Source organism: Conger conger, chromosome 12 (genome assembly GCF_963514075.1).
Source record: "Conger conger chromosome 12, fConCon1.1, whole genome shotgun sequence".
NCBI classification, from domain to species: domain Eukaryota; kingdom Metazoa; phylum Chordata; class Actinopteri; order Anguilliformes; family Congridae; genus Conger; species Conger conger.
The window spans coordinates 6,072,622-6,094,581 of NC_083771.1; the positions used below are offsets into that span (position 1 = coordinate 6,072,622).

The 21,960-nt window shown below is 46.5% G+C and overlaps 1 protein-coding gene across 1 annotated transcript; it reads left to right on the forward strand.

The window, feature by feature from the left end:
- Nucleotides 1-2,289: 2,289 nt before the first annotated feature.
- Nucleotides 2,290-21,480, forward strand: urm1 (ubiquitin related modifier 1). The gene is made up of 5 exons (XM_061263786.1): nucleotides 2,290-2,426; nucleotides 10,297-10,367; nucleotides 17,958-18,039; nucleotides 20,251-20,299; nucleotides 20,930-21,480. The coding sequence occupies exons 1-5, from the start codon at nucleotides 2,392-2,394 to the stop codon at nucleotides 20,996-20,998; spliced, it is 306 nt and encodes a 101-aa protein (XP_061119770.1). The 5' UTR covers nucleotides 2,290-2,391; the 3' UTR covers nucleotides 20,999-21,480.
- Nucleotides 21,481-21,960: the final 480 nt, after the last annotated feature.

Consider the following 21,960-nt stretch of genomic DNA (forward strand, 5'->3'; position numbering starts at 1 on the left):
TCCAGACTTGTGACACTGATAACTCGGTATTATCTCTTCCTAACCTTTATCAATGCAGCGTTGCAAGTTACTCTGAATAAGATCACTTGCCAAATGTCTAAATGTAGTATAATGCAATTGCAGTGCGGTAGGTTCTGGTAAGAGAATAGTGGTATGGCAGGTTCTGATGACAGAAGGGTAGTATGGTGCATCCTGGTGAGAGAATGGTGTGCTGTGGTAACAGGATAACACCATAGAATGTTCTGGTGAAAGCACAGCTGCGTGGTGTGTCCTAGTGAGGGGATGGTGTGTTGTGGTAACAGGATAACACCATAGAATGTTCTGGTGAAAGCACAGCTGCGTGGTGTGTCCTAGTGAGGGGATGGTGTGTTGTGGTAACAGGATAACACCATAGAATGTTCTGGTGAAAGCACAGCTGCGTGGTGTGTCCTAGTGAGGGGATGATGTGTTGTGGTAACAGGATAACACCATAGAATGTTCTGGTGAAAGCACAGCTGCGTGGTGTGTCCTAGTGAGGGGATGATGTGTTGTGGTAATAGGATAACACCATAGAATGTTCTGGTGAAAGCACAGCTGCGTGGTGTGTCCTAGTGAGGGGATGGTGGAGCTACATGCTTGCGTGTCTCGTGTGTCGTGGCAAGAGGCCACACCACACCATGGACAGTGTGGTGTTCTCTGGTGAGGCTAGGACCGAGGAAGAACAGCGTGTCGTATTCTGGTGAGCTTAGCAAATGTGAAGTGACTGGGTGACATGTCCCAGTGGTTTAACACTTTGTTGTCTAAATCCTGGGGGCTTATTGAACAGGATTGCCACCCTCTCCGTGTGACACCCCCACACCCACCCACGTCCGTTCAGCAGCCATGATTCACATTTCAATCGGCCATGTCTCTACTGCATCTGTCTGTCTTGACTTGTGAGGCCACACCCATTCCTACCCCAGTGCCGTGCGTGTATGCATGGAATGACTGCAGGCTGTGTACTGCAACGGCAAAATACGGCCAGTTTACTAAGTCTGGCACTTAGTGAAATGACAGAACTCTACAGAAGAAATTGGCACTTTAATGCCTCGGCTGACAGGCGATGACACTTTTTTAGGAAACTGAGTCCCGGATGAAACCGCTGACGGGAAACACTCACAACCTCCCCGCTCTGGAAGCCCGCTGCGACTTCTCCAAACTCATCCGCTCCCGGAGCGAGAGGGGAGACCGCAAACGAAGGGCCAGTGTCACCCGTTTCACACGCCGGCGAGGACATAATTCCCCTTTTTTATTTATTACACAGCAGAGTCTGATGAAATCCGGTGTAAAGCCTGGTTTTAGTATTACTGTAATGGGTTCACGGAGAAGTGAAAGGAATATTTCTTCTTCTTTTTTTTTTTCAGTTTTGCTATCGAGTAATATTACTCCTGACCAATTAGTTACTATTTGGTTCGTTTTTCTAAGGTGAAAACAGCATTAATTTAAACTGGATTTAAGATCAATGCTTATGAATCCATGAGATGGGGGGACTGCTGCATGTTGCCTGTGGCCCATTTTAATTGAATTAGGATATAATTCAGAGTTAATGCCCCAATGGCTCCAGTGGTTGGAGGAGGGGTGAGAGGGGACGGGGGTGATTGGGGGTGTAGTCCTGTGTTCAATTCTTCTGGTCACGGCTCTAAACCCCCGTTATACTCTCTGTTGATAGTTTCCCCTGGCCGACACTCTTTGGCCGACGCTCCCTCAACCCCTGACACCCCACGGCCTCTGTACCCCCACCCCACCCACCCACCCCAACGCCCCCATTACCACATGAATGGGAACCTGGAAAGGGCCACTGCGAAACTCGGACGCCGACAGAAGGCTGCAGATTTGCAATTCAATCTGCCTCCCACACGGGACGGGGCTGTCACCGACCTGACGGAGGGGGGAGGGGGCCAGTCCGAGTGCTGCAGCCACGGCCCCGACATCCCCCCACACCCCCGGAGCAGGCTGCTGTTTCACTTTGTGTAGCCTGTATGCCTGAATTATGGATGGTTGGATAATGTTCTTTTCAAAGATGTCTTGAATAGGTGCTTTACCAGTAATGCAGCTCTTTTTTTTTTTATCAATGTTTTTTTTTTGTGTGAATATCATTCTATTTCTACCCAATTATTATTTCAAAATCAAAATTACATTACTGCAACTTATTTCACCCGCGCTGCTTCAGCAAATTGATAACATGTTTAATGTACTTTTATTCTTTCATTGATCAGTAGATTCGGTGGAAATGGCAAGATTCCTATATTCTTTTTGACACTGCCGGAAGATTCGGTGATTCTCCAGGCGTTACGCTGATTTGTAGGGACGTGGGAACAGTCCGCACGGCTATTTCCGGCAATGTCATGATTACTTCCTCCTTCCTGAGTCAATATGGCGGCGCCCATAACGTTGCATCTGGAGTTCGGGTGGGTAATTCTGAGATCATCTATTAGCAATTAAAACATTTCTGCCTTTTTTTGTCTTTGATACTAATATTTCAAGCTAACTTTATTTATTCGTGAAATGGCACACCAGCAATGCTTGCTTAGCAGTCGAAACTGGAGACATGCAAATATCAGCTAATGGCTCAGCCTAGCTATCGTCAACTTTTTTGTGTTTGCCACCTATGCCTTGCTAGCCACAGACTTGACTATCTTGCGACTTCAGTAATCGTATCGACAGCACTGTATTTTCTGGTAGCCCGTGAGTATTTATCATTTGCTATATAGCTAATCAGTGTTTGAGTACACCGGCATCATTCCGACGGGACTAGTTGGGTATCCCCGGGAGGGGAAGAGGGTGGAGTTTGTTCAATCAGTTATCAGTTTGACAGAGTAAAACCAGGCAACTGCCGCTACAATAGTTGAGAATGCGGACGCAACAAAGCGCAAAAGACCGAGGCTGCTGGAGCGTTCACCTTCCGGAGATTGGAGACAATATCTTCCGTACCGAAACAGCACCGGTTCACTAATTCAGTGAACACAAGTATACTAAAAGGAAACGTAGGTGAAATGGGTCGGGAAACGTGCATTTTTATTTGTAGTGAATATCGTTGTTTGTAATGTCCCCCCCCCAAGAGGAGGGAACACCCCTCTAAGAAATAACCATTATGTCATAGTATGTACAACCACATTTAAGAGCAATGTTAATGATCAGTAAAAATAAGTTATCACTATTGGTACACTGTGTAGACGCTACCAATCCCCCCCCCCCCCCCCCCCCCCCCCCCTTGGTCAGCTGAAAGTCCAAAAGAACCTTCCCCAGAAAGATGATCCTGTCCTGACTTTAGCCAGATATATACATTGCCGTATCATTTTGCTACTGTAAGAAAGTAAAGAAAATAAAGTTGTCTTTCTTCACAGACATTTGTCCCAATGTTTTCACTATTCAGGGTTATGTCAAAATGAAAAGAAAAAGTAATTAATTAAAGGTATGATTTTAATATGATAGCATATTAGCAACAACATCTTGAGATGAGTGCAAACCTTTTGTCATTCTGATTGGTGGTTTCAGGCCAGTGTGTGGTTGAAAATGGAGACCATCACTTTGCTGCTTCCATGTTGTGGAAGGTAGCCATGTCTGGATATTCCTCTCACCGCATGTCCTCATGTTAGGATGTCTTAAGTGACCATGGATATTTGTACAGGTCTAGTCTACATATTACCATCAATCAATTTTTATTTATATCAAACTTTTAACAAAGGGGGTTTGTCGCAAAACAACCAGAACCAAAAAAACCAGCCCCCAAGAATACGCCTAGGGCTACAGTGGCAAGGAAAAACTCCCTGTCTAGCCGGAAGAATCCTTAAGCAGAACCTGACTCAGTGGAGGAACCCATCTGCCATTATCAAAGGTGTACTGACTAATATTAATGCTTTCAAATTATTGTTTGTAATTGGTTATTATAATTCCCTGTCATTTATAGGCATAATTGCTAGTCATTACTGTTATTGCTGTTTATAATTTATTATTAAGTAGCTATATGATAGCTTGTTTGTTTATCAGGCAGTTGTCATGGTAATTGTAATAATTGTAGTCATATAGCCCGGTTTACAGTCCCTCAAGTACTTGAGACTACTCCCCTTAGTCCCTCATATTCTCTAGCTGAGAGAGTCTTTTAAACAGATTTTAAATGGATTACCGTGTATTATACAAGCTACTTCAGATTGACTTATGGGCATGAAAGTATGCTCAGAAAACTGAGTAAAGATTTGTACTGAGTCTAGAAATATATTTTCAGAGAACTAGCTCATGAAGAAGCACAGATAAGCTACTCTGGGGAGAAAGGGTGCTGAGCAGACTAGGTACTATGACCAGCTTTAATGAGCAGGATCTAGTCATTAGGCTAAAAGCTCTCGCACTCTCGTACTTGAAGTGTCATTGGCCTCGTGACGTTAAAGCTAAAGTGTAGGCTATATTCTGATGCCGCTTAACCTGCTCTGTGAGATTCTGATTGTTAGGCTATGCATTGACTTAACACTGCGGTTTTATTCAGCTCAGAATATGAGCTGTGTAGGACTAGGGCTTGTTTCATCGCCAGTCCTCTGTGAGGCTCCTTTTATCCGTGACATAAGTGATCGTCCACTGTGTGGAGTGGGTAGCAGGGGACCAGGCTGGAATGCTGTGTAAAACACAGCCATTAACCTTGATACTTAGACATTCACAGGGAGGATAATATAATGTTTTTTATCGCGCCAGTTACATTTTCAGAGGATGTAAAGTGAGAACTGCTGTTAAGGACGGGGGAATTATTGCATCCCTTGTGAAACGTTTAGGGCTTTTTGGGCTTGACGTTATCGCCACTCTCAGGCATTAACACATGCAGCTCTGTTGTTTGTGATGCCCTTTAAAAAGAAACACTGGCAGTTTGTGTTTGACAAGCAGTGCGTAAAAGCTGATCTTTGTCTTTGGTTTGGTTTGTTATTTGATTATTTAGCTTATCATAACATAAAATAACATAAAATAACATAACATAAAAAAAGTTACATTCAAATTAGTTGTGCGCTGTTTTTATTGTTCCAACACTTCTAGCCAGTTAAGTTCTCAGAGAAAACCCAGAGTCTTGGTGAATATATTCTAAAATGGGAGAATAAAAGGGGATAAAAGAGAATCTGTCTCCTAGTGTTAGTGATAGTGTTGACATTAAAGGACCGGGAGTCAGGAGGAGGAGAAAGGCAAAATGGTGCTGCTTGCTTAAGCAGTTTTACAGGCCCTGAACGACTGCTTTATCTGGCTGTAATATATTACAGGGCTTATTGATTAGATTGTGTAGGGTCTTTCTGAGCAGCATTCTGTGTGTCCCTCTTGTATGGATTTGAGTGAATCTCATGTCTCATTGACTGTGAACTGGTTGACCTCGCAGACACCTGAACAGAAGAGGGTACACAGAGACTGGGGTGTGTGTGTGTGTGTGTGTGTGTGTGTGTGTGTGTGTGTGTGTGAGTGTGTGAGTGTGTGAGTGTGTGAGTGAGTGAGGTGTGTGTGTGTGTGTGTGAAAGAGAGTGAGTGAGTGATGGAGAGAGGTCTGCTGTGTGTGTGGTGGGGAGAGCGGGTGAGGGAGAGCAAGGAAGAGGGAGATAGGGAGAGAGGGATGGAGAGGGAGAGAGATAAAGAGAGAGTGAGAGCGAGATGTCTGCTTCAGCACATGGCCCAGTCCAGAGCTGTGGTCCGGTCCAGCGGGCGGTCTGTGTGCAGATACTGGGCGGGCAGCCGGCCAGTGGGGGAATATCTGGAACACAACCGCACATTCTCCCCTCGATGTGAGGCCCCTTTATGGGCCCGCGCACCTGCTGCGCCCGCCCCGCACAGAGACTGTGGGAGCCTGGCTACACAGCGCGGGTCTGTTCACTGTGCAGAGGACCAGCGTCTGTGCGGTGCCATCATCACGGGGGAGGTGCCGGGCTGCTGTGCCTCTCCCCCTCTCCCCCTCTCCCCCCGCCGCTCCGGGCGAGCGAGGGACAGCGCCACCGGCGACGGTGTGAGGGCCGACGCTCCCCACGTTCGCGAAATGTCTGCATTTATATAGCGCCTTTATCCAAAGCGCTGTACAATTGATGCTTCTCATTCACCCAGTCATACACACACTCACACACTGACGGCGATTGGCTGCCGTGCAAGGCGCCGACCAGCTCGTCAGGAGCATTTTAGGGGTTAGGTGTCTTGCTCGGGGGCTCTTTGACGCACCCAGGGCGGGGGATCGAACCCGCAGCCCTCCGACTGCCACACGGCCGCTCTTGCCCCCTGAGCCGATGTCGCCCCCTACGACAGTTTGTCGGTTTTCCTGTGGGAACCTGGGCGAGTGAGAGGGCGTGTGCGTGTGACACGGCGGGAACGCCGGGCGGTCCCTGCGGATCCCCTCCCTCTCTGCGTGACATCAGGACGGGGGGTGAAAGGGCCTCACACCGCGGGGCCAGTAATGGCCTCAGATTACACTAAGGAGGCCTAAAAGAGCGGGTCATTCAGATTTGTCTCCAGAGGTCCCGCTGGCCCTGTTTCCTCCTGGTTGTCCGCTCCTCGTCTCCTGGCTTCTCTTGAATCCTAATCCTTATATCCTGCTCCGTGCAGGAGAAGCGGAGATTATCCCCCTGTGCCCAGGCTGGAGAACTAAGCCCTCCCAGGACACAGATCCCAGCGGGGTGCCTCCACACCATGAACGGGCAGTGCCAAAGGTCACCGTCCAGGGGAAGATTAGGTTTTTTTGGGCGGATGAGGGGCGGGGGGGTGTTAGTCATTCGGAAAGGGCAGTGCCCTGACCTTCTGCCATACTCATGTGGGTATGTTGGATCATCGCTCACACTAGGCCTACTCACAGAGGCAGATGCCCCTCATTCATTCATTCATTTATTTAGTTATACACCCAAAACATCAACAACAATAACATCGAGGTTTATGAACCCCCACCTCGCCTTAGAAAATGATTGTTTTATGATTAATGAACACTCATGTTCTTACACAGACGCATATGCAAACAGGCAGAGATACAGACAGACGCATTTACATACACATATGCATGTCCCCCTGCCTCCGCCGTGGTAAATGTGGAGCCTGTTTGCTAATGTAGCGTGTTGTAGCTGCTTTGTGAGTTTCTGAAGGCCGGGTTTTAGTTTCACGTCAGTTAGCCAACCTGTTGACCTTTATATATTAATGTATGGATGTTTCAGTAAGCGTTTTGACCATGAGTGAAATGGCTTGACTGCGGTCTCTGGACCTGAATTACCAGCAAATCAGGAGACAAAGTTGCTCAAGTCTTTATCACCGACAAACAAAACGGAGCGATTTCGATTTTGTTTTTAACAGTTACGATGGAATGAGCAGTAATTGCCTGCTCTTTGACAAAGTTAATGTGGTGTTAGTGTGGTATCTTAGGGCCGTGGTATCTGTAGGTCTAATGCAACGGCGCCTGCAGGTGAACGCCCTGTACTTGGAGAATCGTTTCAGGTCCTGTGCCGCTCCCCAGCTGCCGATGGACCCAGGAACAACCTGTGGTTCTTCAAGCACTCTTCATTCCTGTCTAGAAATGAGTCTAACCATTTATCCCATTAGAGAATATTTTATGTAAACCTTTGTAAAAAGGATAAGGGGTGAGGTCAAAAGGTGACTGATTTATTAGGGTGTTACATTTCCCTGCATTCCTCTCAAACAAGGAATACATTTCATTAAAGTAATAATTATATTTGATGCTGTATTTAAAATTTTCATTTTATACTTGAATGTATTAGATGATAGTTTAAATACGGTGATTTGGTGAACTGTGTCAGACGTCAAAGTTCTTGTTTTTGGTTAATCGTTTTTTAATTACATTTTTAAAAAAAGGAATAACGGCTGTTTCAGAAATGAGTCTCGTCATGTCTGCAAAGTCCCCCTACTCCAGTCAGTTCGGTGGTGTTGGAACTACAGACATAATTACAGAACTGACCTTTGAACACCAAATTGGCCAGTGAGCTCTGTTTTTGAGTGGAATTTGGAACTTCACAATGGAATAAGGTTTGTGTTGTAAACAATGATTCAACTGGAGTCCATGTGTTGAAGATTTCATTGAGCATAAATATTTAATAGGAATTTCTGAAAAAAAAAGTGTATTATAAAATGAACCATGGGGAAATTATTATAAACATAATATAATATAAACATAAAAAACAGCAATCAAACAGTTGCACTCAAAATTATTCAACCCCCATTGCACATTAGGTTTATTGGCAAGATATACAATATCTCAGCTGTTTGCAATAAACAAATTACACAAGAACTGTTTAAGTAGTTCAATGAAACATAATATTACAAAATATTACAAGGGTTTTTATCCACATTCAACACAAAATGCTACTTTTAATCACTACTGCAGTCTCAAAATTATTCAACCCCCGTCTCAAAATTATTCTACCCCCTGTCTCAAGCACACCTGATGCAACTAATCAAAATGACCCAACCCCTTGTTTCAAGCACACCTGGTGCAACTAATTAGTTCAGGTGTGCTTGAGATAAAACACATAAGTACCTGGACTGGCTAGGGGTTTGTTGAGTGATGTTTGATCGCATGTTAGAAATATGGGAGTCAAAAGAATTGTCCAAAAAGTTCACAGAAGAGATCATTGCCTTGCACAAACAAGGAAAAGGATACAAAAAGATAGCAAAAGCACTGAATGTTCCTAGAGATACAGTTGGAAGCATAGTTCGCAAGTTTAAAGTTAAAGGAACAGTGGCTACACTACCTGGACGTGGCAGAAAGAGGAAGCTATCAGCGGCTGCCACCAGATTCCTGAGGAGGCAAGTGGTCAAAAACCCTAGAGTGACTGCAAAACACCTTGATTTGGTGGCAGCAGGCACTGAGGTTTCAGTTTGCACAGTAAGCCCGGACTCCAAGACGTACACCACTACTGACCCAAAAGCACCAGAAAAGTCGGCTCCAATATGCTCAGAAGTTTTGGAATTCTGTTCTGTGGAGCAATGAAACAAAACTGGAACTTTTCGGGCCTATGGATCAGCGGTATGTCTGGAGGAAGAAGAATGAAGCATATGCTGAAAAGAACACCCTGCCTACAGTGAAGCATGGCGGTGGCTCAGTGATGCTCTGGGGCTGCTTTGCTGCCTCTGGCACTGGAAACCTGCAGCGTGTGGAGGGCACGATGGATTCAGTCAAGTATCAGGAAATCTTAGGGAAAAACCTCATGCCGTCTGTGATGAAGCTGAAGCTTGGGCGTCGTTGGACCTTCCAGCAGGACAATGATCCCCAGCATACCTCAAAGTCCACCAAGGCTTGGTTTCAGAAGAAGAAATGGAAGATTCTAGAGTGGCCGTCACAGTCGCCTGACTTGAACCCCATAGAAAATCTCTGGTGGGATTTGAAGAAGGCGGTTGCCAAACGCACACCCAAGAATATTACTGAACTGGAGGCCATTGCCCATGAGGAATGGGCTAAGATTCCTCAAGCACGCTGTCAGAAGCTGGTGTCTGGCTATGCATCGCGTTTGCAGCAGGTCATAACAGCAAAAGGGTGCTCTACGAAGTACTGAAGATGCTTGTCATGAAGGGGTTGAATAATTTTGAGACTGCAATAGTGATTAAAAGTAGCATTTTGTGTTGAATGTGGATAAAAACATATTATATATATATATATATATATATATATATTATTAAAAATATTTTGTAATATTATGTTTCATTGAACTACTTAAACAGTTCTTGTGTAATTTGTTTATTGCAAACAGCTGAGAAATTGTATATTTTGCCAATAAACCTAATGTGCAATGGGGGTTGAATAATTTTGATTGCAACTGTAGTTTTATAAATTGATGTATTTTCTTGTCGCCTCTTCAGGTGCATTTTTCCGTAATTATAATGTTAATAAAGTTGAGGTAGTGGATTTAGAATGGCAGTAGCAAAAAAACAACTGAAACAGAGTTTTCTCTAAAACAAAAGAGAAGGGGCATTCAGTACATCTTCACATGGAAGGTGAGAGTTCTGACAAAAATGGGTGATAGCTGATTCTGCATTTTTCACAACTGACTGTCACTGTGTGCAGGCCTGTCCTCTGTCAGCTCAGCCTGGCTCCACTGTAGTGTGGGTGACATTAGAATCATGGGTCAGTATCACAAAGCAGGATTATCATCACTCCACTGAGTAAAACACGGAGCCCTCCCAAATCTGGAACACGGACTGAAGTACAGAGAGCTGTTCCGGGTTTTACTGGTCAACTGGTGGAGTGGGAACCCTTGAATCTCAGATGGAAATGAGCAGTTGTGTGCTATTTATGTAACGTGGTGCAGTGGTGTGAGAGATGCCTTGGTCTTTCTTTCTCAGAGGAGGGGCGGAGCTGCTGTTCGAAGGCGTGAAGGATCACCAGGTGACACTGCCCAGCCAATCACAGCCCTGTGAGTAAAGAAACGCGTCATCGTTCACAGCCGTCTGGTTAAATGTCGATTTTCTCTGTGCTGGAGAGCTGAAGTATGCTTGGAAAGTAAACATTTCCAAAGCAGGATCTAAAACTGAAGAAAGAAGCCCTACCAAAATCATTAGTTCCAATATATGATCTTGTATATTTCAGAAAATGTATTGTAGACATTTCATTAAAATATCTGAAATGCATACTGTATGTACAATGCATAATAATATGAACCTGAATAAAGTTAAATCATACTTGCCAGGAAGGTAAAATGTTTTCCATTATTATACCATTTTGTAAATTAGTGATATGACGTGGTACTTTCTATCAAAACAAGTTATGGTGCTTCATTGACTCAGCTTAAATGCTGAACATGCATATTTTCTTACTTTGCTGAGAAGTTACATTTATTAGGTCAATGTTCAGGCTGTATCAATGAAGCCTTTTAAACTCATAACAATATAGCAGGCGTATATTGCTCAATAAAATGTGTTGGGTTGTTCCAAAGACACATTGTTGGATGGGAAATATCTCAATTGGGGAGTTGCCTTGAAACATTACTGAACAGAAAATTCTCGTTGTTTTCAAATTTCATAAAATGTATTTGTATGCATACTGTATCCAACTGCCTATTTATATTATCTGGAAAAGTCAAATATCTGTACTTTGAAGTTTAAGTTTCAAATACGGTACAATGCAAAATCTGTATTTGCCTTCAGTTAGACAGGAACACTTCTCCCATGGGTTGGCTGTATCCCAGGCAGTGCAGTTTCTAGTCTTCATAGTTGTCAAACACAAAATACCAAGCCATTTAGGAAGTGAAGCGAAAGTAGAGATAAAGTCAATATAAATTCAAACTGCCATTTTTAAACTTGTGGACAGTTGAAGTTACAAATTACCGAGGCTGGGACGTGCAGTCCGGGCCCCAAAGATTGTCGAGCGTCGTGAGAGATTCTCAACTGCGGGGCTTTCTGACTGATATTAGCCCCTCCCTCCAGCAGAAGTTTTTGAAAGTTATGTCTCGCGTCTCCGGTGCGCAGTAATGCTCGGTGGACGCGGGGAGTGACGGCTTCATTAGAGCGCTGCGTCTCCAGCCTCTGTCCTTCCCAACGCGCGCGCGTGGGGGTGCAGCGCTCTCCGTGCCCTCTTCACCCCAACGAGAGTAAAAAGGAAGGCTTTTCTGCATTGCAATTTCAGGGACAAAAAGGTAGCGCAAATCATACCGGGAGAATCCCCCCCCCCCCCCCCCCCCTTCCGTCCCCTGCCCTGTCCCTCCTCTGTCCCCTCTGCCGCTTTCGGTTTGACCTCTGAGAGCCTGCGTTCACACGCTCCCCCGGACAGCTGTTGAGCCGGCCGACCCGCGCGCCTCTGTTCGGCCATCTCTGCCGCTCCGTCACAAATCGGGTTTAAAAAAGCGCCGGGCCCCCCTTCCTGCACTCACCCCGCTTTAACAATGCGCCGCGGCCCCCGCCCCCCCACACCCAACATCTGTGAGCGCCCCTCTGCCTGCCCATTCTTCTTCTAACTGCTCCATTATTGCCCCCTTTCACTTGTAAATGCGGCCAGTGATACTGTTGATGGGTCTTTTATCCTCGCCACCAGGGTCAGGGGAAAGGTAGGGGCTGGTGGGGGGGCTCGGGGACAATTGCGACAAAGAGTTAAATCCTTTTTGTGTGCAGTCATTCTGGATGGTTGGCGGGACGAACGACTCTCCCTCCCGAGCGCATTCCTGCAGCTTCATGGCGGGATGTGGGTGGAAGTGCGGCTGGGCCCCGCTAACGTAGGCCCCGCTAACGTAGGCCTCGCTAATGTAGCCACCGCTAACGTAGGCCTCGCTAATGTAGCCGCCACTAATGTAGGCCTTGCTAATGTAGCCCCCGGTAATGTAGCCCCCGTTAATGTAGCCCCCGCTAATGTAGGCCTCGCTAATGTAGCCCCCGTTAATGTACCCCCGCTAATGTAGGCCTCACTAACCTAGCCCCTGCTAAAGTAGCCCGGCTAATGTGGCTCCCGTTAAAATAGCCCCAGCGCTCCCTCAAGTTTCACTCTGCTGCCGGACCACCCTCCTGTGCTGACCCACGAGTTTGTGTCTTTTGCTCTTATCGAACAGGGAGTTCTGTGATCATGTCTGTGAAGAACATGGAAGCCATTCTGGCTCTACAGAGGGGACTGTATGAGTACCCAACTGCATATGTCTTCTGTCATGGTGATTGAGCTAAAGTGTTGAACAATCTGGGTCATCGTATCAAAAACTAGGTATAAGGTTATACGTTAAAATACACATTCTTTATTTATTGATTTCATATCCATTTCCATATCAGAATTTCCAAATTATATTAAATGGCTGGACTGTTGACCAGTTTTCTTTTTAGCCCATTCACCCGTGTTTCACTGCTTAAATGCTTATCGGAGTGGATTATTTCCACACCAGATTTTGGAGCTCAAATCCGTATCCTGTGTGGAGCCCCCCCCGCTCCCTGTGTTTGGTCTTGCCTGTGGGGGCAGGCCTTCGCTGTGCGACTGTAGCGGCACAGTCAGAGCAGCCTGTGCCAGTGTGTGCGATGCACACGGGAGGTGCGTGGGGCTGCTTTTCGCTGCTCGGGGTGCGTGGGGCTGCTTTTCGTGAGAGACGGATCACGGTCATGACTAGCGCCGGTCCTCAGAGACGAATCCACACACGTCCACCCGCCAGTCTGAATGACCACAAAAGACAAATGTGACATCTGTTTGGTTTTTTTTTTTTTACAGCCTTATTCCGCAGTTTACAGTGGCTGATAAACACGCGGCATAAAGCTGGGTAGGGAGGTTCTTGGCCTTCCTGCAACTCTCCCCCTCCATTTTAGAGCCCAGCGCTTTTCAGCCTGCAGTGCTTAGCCTTAGCATTCAGCACTTCTGTTTGTACATACATACATGTGTGAGAGATGGAGACCTTGTGTGTATCTGTGTGTCGCTCATACACGATTGTGTGTGTGAGAGTGTGTGTGAGTGTAAGTGTGTTTTTAGAGTGAGTGTGTGTGTGTGTGTGTTTGTGTGTGAGTATGAGAGTGTCTCTGTGTAGGGTGCTCTGTCTCTGCGGTCTCCAGTCAGCAGTAATGAGTGATATGAGTTAGTTTAGCAGCAGCCCTGACCCCAGTGAAACCACCGCACACAACAAAGGGGGTCGCCTTTGTGGCTGCGGGGTCTCCACGACAACCCCGGCACAAAAGATGACCGATGGCGGGAATGCAGGGAGGACCGTGGAACGGGGGCGCGGCGGACGACCTTGAAGGACTGTCGGACCCTGCGGTCACCGCCGAACAAGTGACCAGGGGTGATGGGGTTCGGCCCGTTATCCTCCGTGGGTTAGGGGGTGACCTGGGAGTCCCCAAATAATCCCTGCCATAGTCCCAGCCTTTCATTTCACCCCCCCCTCGCGTGATTGATGTCCCGGCCAGACCCCCGCCACTGAAATGTGCCATAGAAATGCTCCCCCCCCCCAAAAAAAAACCTCAGGAAGATGAATGACCGGGTCCCCCACAAATAATGCAATGATGATAATAATGCAGAAAGGAGCGCTTTTGAGCTGCTGCGCCGACCCTCTCCCTCCCACGCAGAACTGTCCCAGCATGCACCGGGGCGAGTGACGCACTCCCCCGTCTCCGCCCCGCCCTCGCCGCCCGACCCTCCTCATCCTCGCAGGACGTCAGCGCGAAACGGCACAAAAGCGATACGGAAAGTGGTTCCCTCCCGCCCCGCGGCTCCCCGCAGCCCCGGCTGCCCGTTCGGGAGCTACTCCGTACGGAAACCAGGAACCCGGAGCGATGGCTTCCGTTTTTAGCCCTGTCATTGTGTAAGTCAATATTAACTGCTTTGCACCACGCAGGAAGTGAGCATCATTCTTCTTTATAGGTTTGGAGGGAACTGCCTGGGCTGCTGTGAGCGAGGGCGATCGTTACGCCGGAGAAGAGCCTGACAACCATCCAATTAACCTGAGACGGCGTCTCTGACGTGCCTTTAGAAACGAACCCCCAACCGCGGTCGGGTTAGCGCCACACGTGTGACCGTCTCCGCAGGTTACATGGCGAGTATGGCGTTTTAACGGCTGCACGTGTGGCGTGGCGTTCCCCTCCACCTCGCCTCTTTGTGCAGCGTGACTTCATTTTGAGCATTGTCCTGGCGGCAGTGATGTCAGCAGATCTGTGTATGAAACACGCTTTCTCCCCTAGTGGTCCAGAACAGCCCTCCCTCTCCGTGCAGTCGCACATGTAGAAAGATCCTGAGCTGCCGTGGTTAGCATTGAGAGTTAATACACACACCGACACACACACACACGCACACACACCCACACGAGCACACGTGTACTCTTACGCACATGCAGACACACACCTGCGCACTAGCACATGCATACTCATACACACACACACACACACTCACCCAAGCACACGTGTACTCTTACGCACATGCAGAGACGCACATGTCTACACATGCGCACACCAGCACACACACATTCATACATGCCCACAAACAAGCAAGCACACGTGTACATACACACACACACACACACACACACACACACACATATATATATACACACATCATAAAACCCCTTTAACCCCATTTTGTTGCAGGGCATATCTCCAAAGACCTTTAAACGCCTGTGTAAAAAATCGTGAAACCGTTCTAATTCCCCTTGCTTGGGAGGGACGCCCGGTTTTTCAGAGAGTTCAAAATGGAGGCGCGCTGGATAGGCTACGCTCGTAGCATCAAGCCGCGTCCTTCCTGGGGTGAGGGGGAGCCCAGGAATATGGCGTCACGTTGACCCGCTACGTTAGCGACTGTGCGTCCCCATGGCCACTCCTTCAGAGAAGCGCCTGGAAATGGCCACCAGGCACCAGTGTTGTGGCCGCGTCTGGCCGGAATCAGATGTAGTGTTGGGGCATCAGACTCGGCACACAAAAGCCGCAGCCCTTATGTTTTTTTGAGGGGTTTTTTGTTGAAAATGTCTGCAAGGTGACCATCATCATCTTTGTCTGGTCCCCACAATTGAAATTGTGGCAAATGAGCCTTTGTTTAATTAGCGGTCTTGATGACATCACAATGGTTTTTTCTGACGGTAATTGTATGTGTGTGTGTGTGTGTGTGTGTGTGTGTGTGTGTATGTGTGTGTATGTGTGTGTATGTGTGTGTATGTGTGTGTGTGTTTGTGTGTTTGTGTGTGTGTGTGTGTGTGTGTGTGTGAGAGAGAGAGAAAGCGAGATGGAGAGAGGCTGAGACGTATGAAAAGAATGAACAAACAATAGTGTGTGCTGGAGGTGAACGGACCGCTCGTAGCAAAACAACTCTCCGATGACAAAGAGAAGAGTCCCTCTATTGGTGTGCGGGGATGTGTGTTTAAGGGGGACCTCCGCTGGGTCACTGCGGCGGTGCTGGGTCAGCCCTTCACTCATCACACTGGGGTGGGTGAGAATTGTTCCCAGCGCTCTCTCATATCGCGCACATACACGCACATACAGACACATGCACGGACATACAGACAGACACATACACGCACATACAGACACATGCACGCACATACAGACACATGCACGCACATACAGACACATACACGCACATACAGACACATACACGCACATACAGACACATGCACGGACATACAGACACATACAGACACATACACGCACATACAGACACATGCACGCACATACAGACACATACAGACACATGCACGGACATACAGACACATACAGACACATACACGCACATACAGACACATGCACGCACATACAGACACATACAGACACATACACGCACATACAGACACATGCACGGACATACAGACACATACACGCACATACAGACACATGCACGCACATACAGACACATGCACGCACATACAGACACATACACGCACATACAGACACATACACGCACATACAGACACATGCACACACATACAGACACATACAGACACATACACGCACATACAGACACATGCACGCACATAGACACATGCACGCACATACACGCACATACAGACACATGCACGCACATACAGACACATACACGCACATACAGACACATACACGCACATACCGACACATACAGACGCATACACGCACATACAGACACATACACGCACATACAGACACATACACGCACATACACGCACATAGCACATACACGCACATGCATGCACATACATGCACATACAGACCTGTACGCATCTCCCTCTCATCTTACTCCTATAGAGCCATTGCACCAAGTAGAGCGGAGTCAAGTGGAGTTTGCATCTCTTCATTTTCTTCTCTCCCTCTCTCTCCCTCTCTCTCCCTCTCTCTCCCTCTCTCTCCCTCTCTCTCTCCCTCTCTCCCTCTCCCTCTCTCTCTCCCCCTCCCTCCCTTCCTTTGTACCACTGAGGATCAAACTGGCTGGATCCAGCAGGAGAGCCTGGTTCGGTTGGGGGTGGGGTGGGGGGGTTGGACACAAGTAGAGAAATGTACAGAAACACACGCACGCACGCACGCACGCACGCACGCACGCACGCACGCACGCACGCACGCACGCACGCACGCACACACTCGCGCGCGCGCACACACACCCTGGGGCTGTAACTCCACTGGTGGTTTTGACCGATAGACACCGGAACACTGACCATAAATGAACCCAGCAACGCATCCTGACATTACAAAGAACGACAGTGCCTGCACTTGCAGCCACCTGACTTCCAGACCTTCCCTAGGTTGACATCCGAACCAAAAGCATGAAGCTGCTTTGCAGACTAGCGTCTGTGTGAGTGCGTTGTGTCTAGAAAACATTTGTCAATCATCTTTGTGTCTTGTCGTGTATATCAAATCAAATGGCATCTGTCTACTTATTTTTCAAATGTATACTCATCCAAAATGATAAATCCCAGCTTGGATATGTTGCATAACAGAGATTCAGTTAAATATTGACACACTGTTTACACTAAATAGCCCCAAGTGTCCCTGTGCTTACCATTTTTCAGAATCACAGTTAGATTTTTAGTTAAATGTATCGTAATTCCATAGAGTTGCATTTGTCCCAGGGCTGAGGAGAACTGAGTTGCTCATTATCTATTCCTCAGGATTTAAGATTTAATAATAAGATAGACAATGCTTTTGCAACATTATCTCTATTATATTAAATTATGTATTTAATTTTAAATTTTTCATTAAATTTTGTACTCAATTCATTTTATTTAACCTTTATTTACACAGGGTAAACTGAGCACGCATGCTCTTTTGCAGCATGTTCATACAAAAATGGAAAGAGTAGAGTAAGATTTTGCAGGACATTACAGTACAGTTTATTTAGCTGACACTTTTATCCAAAGCGACCTACAGTTAATTTGACTAAGCAGGAGACAGTCCCCCCTGGAGCAATGTGGGAGCTAAGGGCCTTGTGCAAGGGCCCAACAGCAGTGCGGATCTTATTGTGGCTACGCCAGGCATTGAAGCACCAACCTTGTACCTTAGCCACTATGCTACAGGCTGCCCAGAAACAGGGCCTGGCGGAAGTGTAATGGGTGGCTTTGCAGTGTCAGGCAGTAAGCAGCCTGAACCTGTCTGTGTTTATCCAGGGGACATGAAGCAGCTGCTGGTGTGGATCCGGGCGAACATGCTGAAGGAACGGCCGGAGCTGTTTGTGCAGGGGGACACGGTGTGAGTACAGGGGGACACGGTGTGTGTGAGTACAGGGACACAGTGTGAGTACAGGGGGACACGGTGTGTGTGAGTACAGGGAGACACGGTGTGTGTGAGTACAGGGGGACACGGTGTGAGTACAGGGGGACACGGTGTGTGTGAGTACAGGGAGACACGGTGTGAGTACAGGGGGACACGGTGTGTGTGAGTACAGGGAGACACGGTGTGTGTGAGTACAGGGGGACACGGTGTGAGTACAGGGGGACACGGTGTGTGTGAGTACAGGGAGACACGGTGTGAGTACAGGGAGACACGGTGTGTGTGAGTACAGGGAGACACGGTGTGTGTGAGTACAGGGAGACACGGTGTGTGAGTACAGGGAGATACGGTGTGTGAGTACAGGGAGATACGATGTGTGTGAGTACAGGGACACGGTGTGTGTGAGTACAGGGGGACACGGTGTGTGTGAGTACAGGGAGATACGGTGTGTGAGTACAGGGAGATACGATGTGTGTGAGTACAGGGACACGGTGTGTGTGAGTACAGGGAGAAATGATGTGTGTGAGTACTGAGGTCCCACTGCCTACTGCACAGTCATCACTGCAGCCATTGACTAGGATATCCTCCCCTGCTCTCTTATTAAGTTTGGTTGTCCCTCTGGTTCCAGTGTGAACTGGTAGCTGACGGTAAGTGGACATGGGCCGTTAACATGATTGTTTTGTATTCAAATACTTTTCTGTGCTCGGTTGATCTTGCCTGGTACAGTTAAGGCAACCAAGAAGACCAGACGGTGGGCTTTGCCCTTTTTGAGAGTATTTCATTGGTTCCAGTACCCCAGACAAGCTCAGTACAGCGTAGATGTAACGTAGTTACACAATTGTCCCCGGTCCGATGGTAAGTATAACCTACAGAGAAAGGGAAACGTGGGATGGGTCTTCAGGCTTTCTGCGGCCGCCTCTGGAGAGCAGGGAAGAAGAAGCTCTGTTCCTACCTCTCGTTTGTGAGTGGCGATGGATGCGCTCATGCAAGGTCGGAGGGTGTGAGGAGATAAAATCAGCCGTGTCTGACGTCGTCGGACATTTAAAAGGATTGAAAGCCATCAGGTATTATGTTTAGGCGTATGTACTCGCAGGTGTGCGGATCTCTTGGCAGACTGACCCACTGACCAGGGGCTTGTTTATAGTTCCATGCAGTGTTTCTGCGCGCCCGAGTGCTTCTAAACAAGCAAAAATGTCATCCGATTAACTTCGCAATACCTTAAATGTCACAGGTAATAGGGTCAGGCTAAGATGCGCTGATAGTTATCTTTTATCAGGGGCTTAAAAGCAAACATGAAACGGGATGAGTTTGGGGTGCTTAAACTACAGTAGGCTAACAGAAAAGAGAGGGGGAGCAGCCTGATAATGAACGAGACAGCTCAGCTTGTCACCCTGCATTGCCCAGGAAGGAGTGCCTGTTCTGTCCCACTCAGAACCTGTCTGTAGGTAACGGCTGTTCCTTCTGAATGCATCTCGTACAATTGAGATATGAAAATCTAACTCATGTAAACCCAACTCATGCATGCCTACGTACACATATACATATACTTGTAACAATAACACCATAACCATTTTTTAAACATAATAATAATATTAATATCATATATAATAACTACTACTACTACAACTAATAATTATTATTATTAGTTGTAGTAGTAATGGCTTTTTTTAGATACTCTTACACAAAATACTTCTTAAACTTGACATCCCAACTTGACATTTGTTTTATACTGATTTAAAATGGTTTCTATAGAACACGTACTGTGTTTTAGTTTAATGCATGTTTTAGTCATATCTTGTTTGTATTATTGTAAACTATGTTGTCCTCATGAAACATAAACTCATGTAGGCTACATAATGTGTATACGCACTTCCCTGTATATATATATATATATGAGGTCATATGTGGATCTAAATATTCGTTAATATGCACTGCGTGCTTATAATGGATAAATGCAATGTTCTATCTTTATTGAAGAAGTGAAGTGTATGATGACAGTGTATTTTGTGTTGGAAATGTAAATTGAGTATTCCATTTTATCTATAACCGTGTGTTTCTACATGTCTATAGCATGCATGTGATTATCCATCTGCCAAACATATTTATCTTAAAAACTCAAACTGATAATAACTGTTTGACAGTGAAGTTATTGTATACTTCAAGTTGACCGTTGCTTTTGTGCCTTTCTAGGCGGCCTGGAATTCTGGTCTTGATCAATGATGCGGACTGGGAGCTGATGGTAAGAGCTCTCTGGTCTGTGATGAGCTGGTTGTGGGGGGAGGGGGGTCCATTTCAGCGCTCCCCTCTGGTCAGACAGTGCGTGGGGTTGGGAGATCAGCATGTAGTTGTTGATTGGATTAGCATGAGGCGTCAAGAACGCTGGCATTTTTGTGTTTTATGTTTGATGTTATGTTTGACGTAATCATTCATTTTTGGGTGGGTTTTAAACATTTTATGAAAACATATTGACCTGTTTTACATAAATCACAAATTGTTTTGTTTTTTAAACATTTACTAAAATAGACATTAAATTTAAAATGTCCTTTTTTTTTTCTTTTTTTTTTAACATTGACTGAAAATGCATAGAAATTCTTGATGTAATGCTAATGTAAACTGGAAATGGCCGTCAAACGAAAGGTAATTCATTGGGAACAGCCATTCTATTGCTAGCGGTTTGGTGTGGGGTGCTCGCTTCATCAATGTTTGATACAGCGAGGACACTACTCAGAGTCCGGTTTTATCCGCATCTCGTGCAGTAGAACACGATGGCTTGGTTGGCACATCCTCCAGGGGTTTCTGTGGAAAAGAGCGTGTACGTGCGTCCATGTACGCTCAGAGCCCATCCTCCGTTGTGTGTTTCCACCCAAAGGGAGAGCTGACCTATGAGCTCCAGGACCGAGACACGGTGGTCTTCATCTCCACCCTGCACGGGGGATAGATAAACCGGGACACGGGGTGGTCTTCACCTCCGCCGTGCACGGGGGATAGAGAAGACTGCGGCCGCTTGGGCACCCTTGCTGATTCCCGCCCAGTCTGGCTTCTCTGGCATCACCCCTCAGAGCTCCTGTGAGGCCACTCAAGATCTACCCGTGGTACAGAACCCAACCCGCTAAAACGAGAGGAAAAAAAGAAACTGACGTATTTCTGGAAACAATGGATGCTTTAATTTTCAACATTTGAATTCACATGAACACAGGTTACAGAAACCGGAGAAACAAGACGACCCTTGAGGTTGTTGTGGACTTTCGGACATCCCTTAGGGGTGAAAGGTTCTTCAGGAAGGCGCCAGAGATCCTTGAACATTTGTAGAATTTGGGAAACTTCATTTTCATCATTAATACATTTGCATTCGCCTATTTTTGTTATGAATGAATTTCCCTGTGGAGAAATGTTTCAGTCAATTAAATATATTTGAATGAACCTGACAGACATTTTGCTTCCAATGCTCAGAACATGCCTGCTAATGTCCTTGAACTCATGCTAATGGAAAGAATAGCAAGATCTATGCCAGATCTTGACATTCGGGAGGCCAAATTAAAATTTTGGGGCAGAGTTTGCCAGCATCTCTACACTGATTACTCCTGCTATGTTGAATTATTGATAGAAAACAAGTCCATAAACCACCATGTGATAACCTTTAACATATATGTCAAGTTAAATACAAATACATTTCGACATTGCTCATCACAGGGCTCCTCCTAATATAAATGTTTGAAATTATTTTCTGTTTATATGAAGACATGACCTAAGTGTTTGTAAACTGTTGTATGTTTCCAATGCGCTTGTGAATTGGTTTGATTTCATTGTAGGCTTCTTTTAAGTACATTTCCTTGTTATAATGGCCCAGCTAGTATATTTAAACAACCTACAAGAACGGGACAGAAGGTCGCGGTTCCCCCT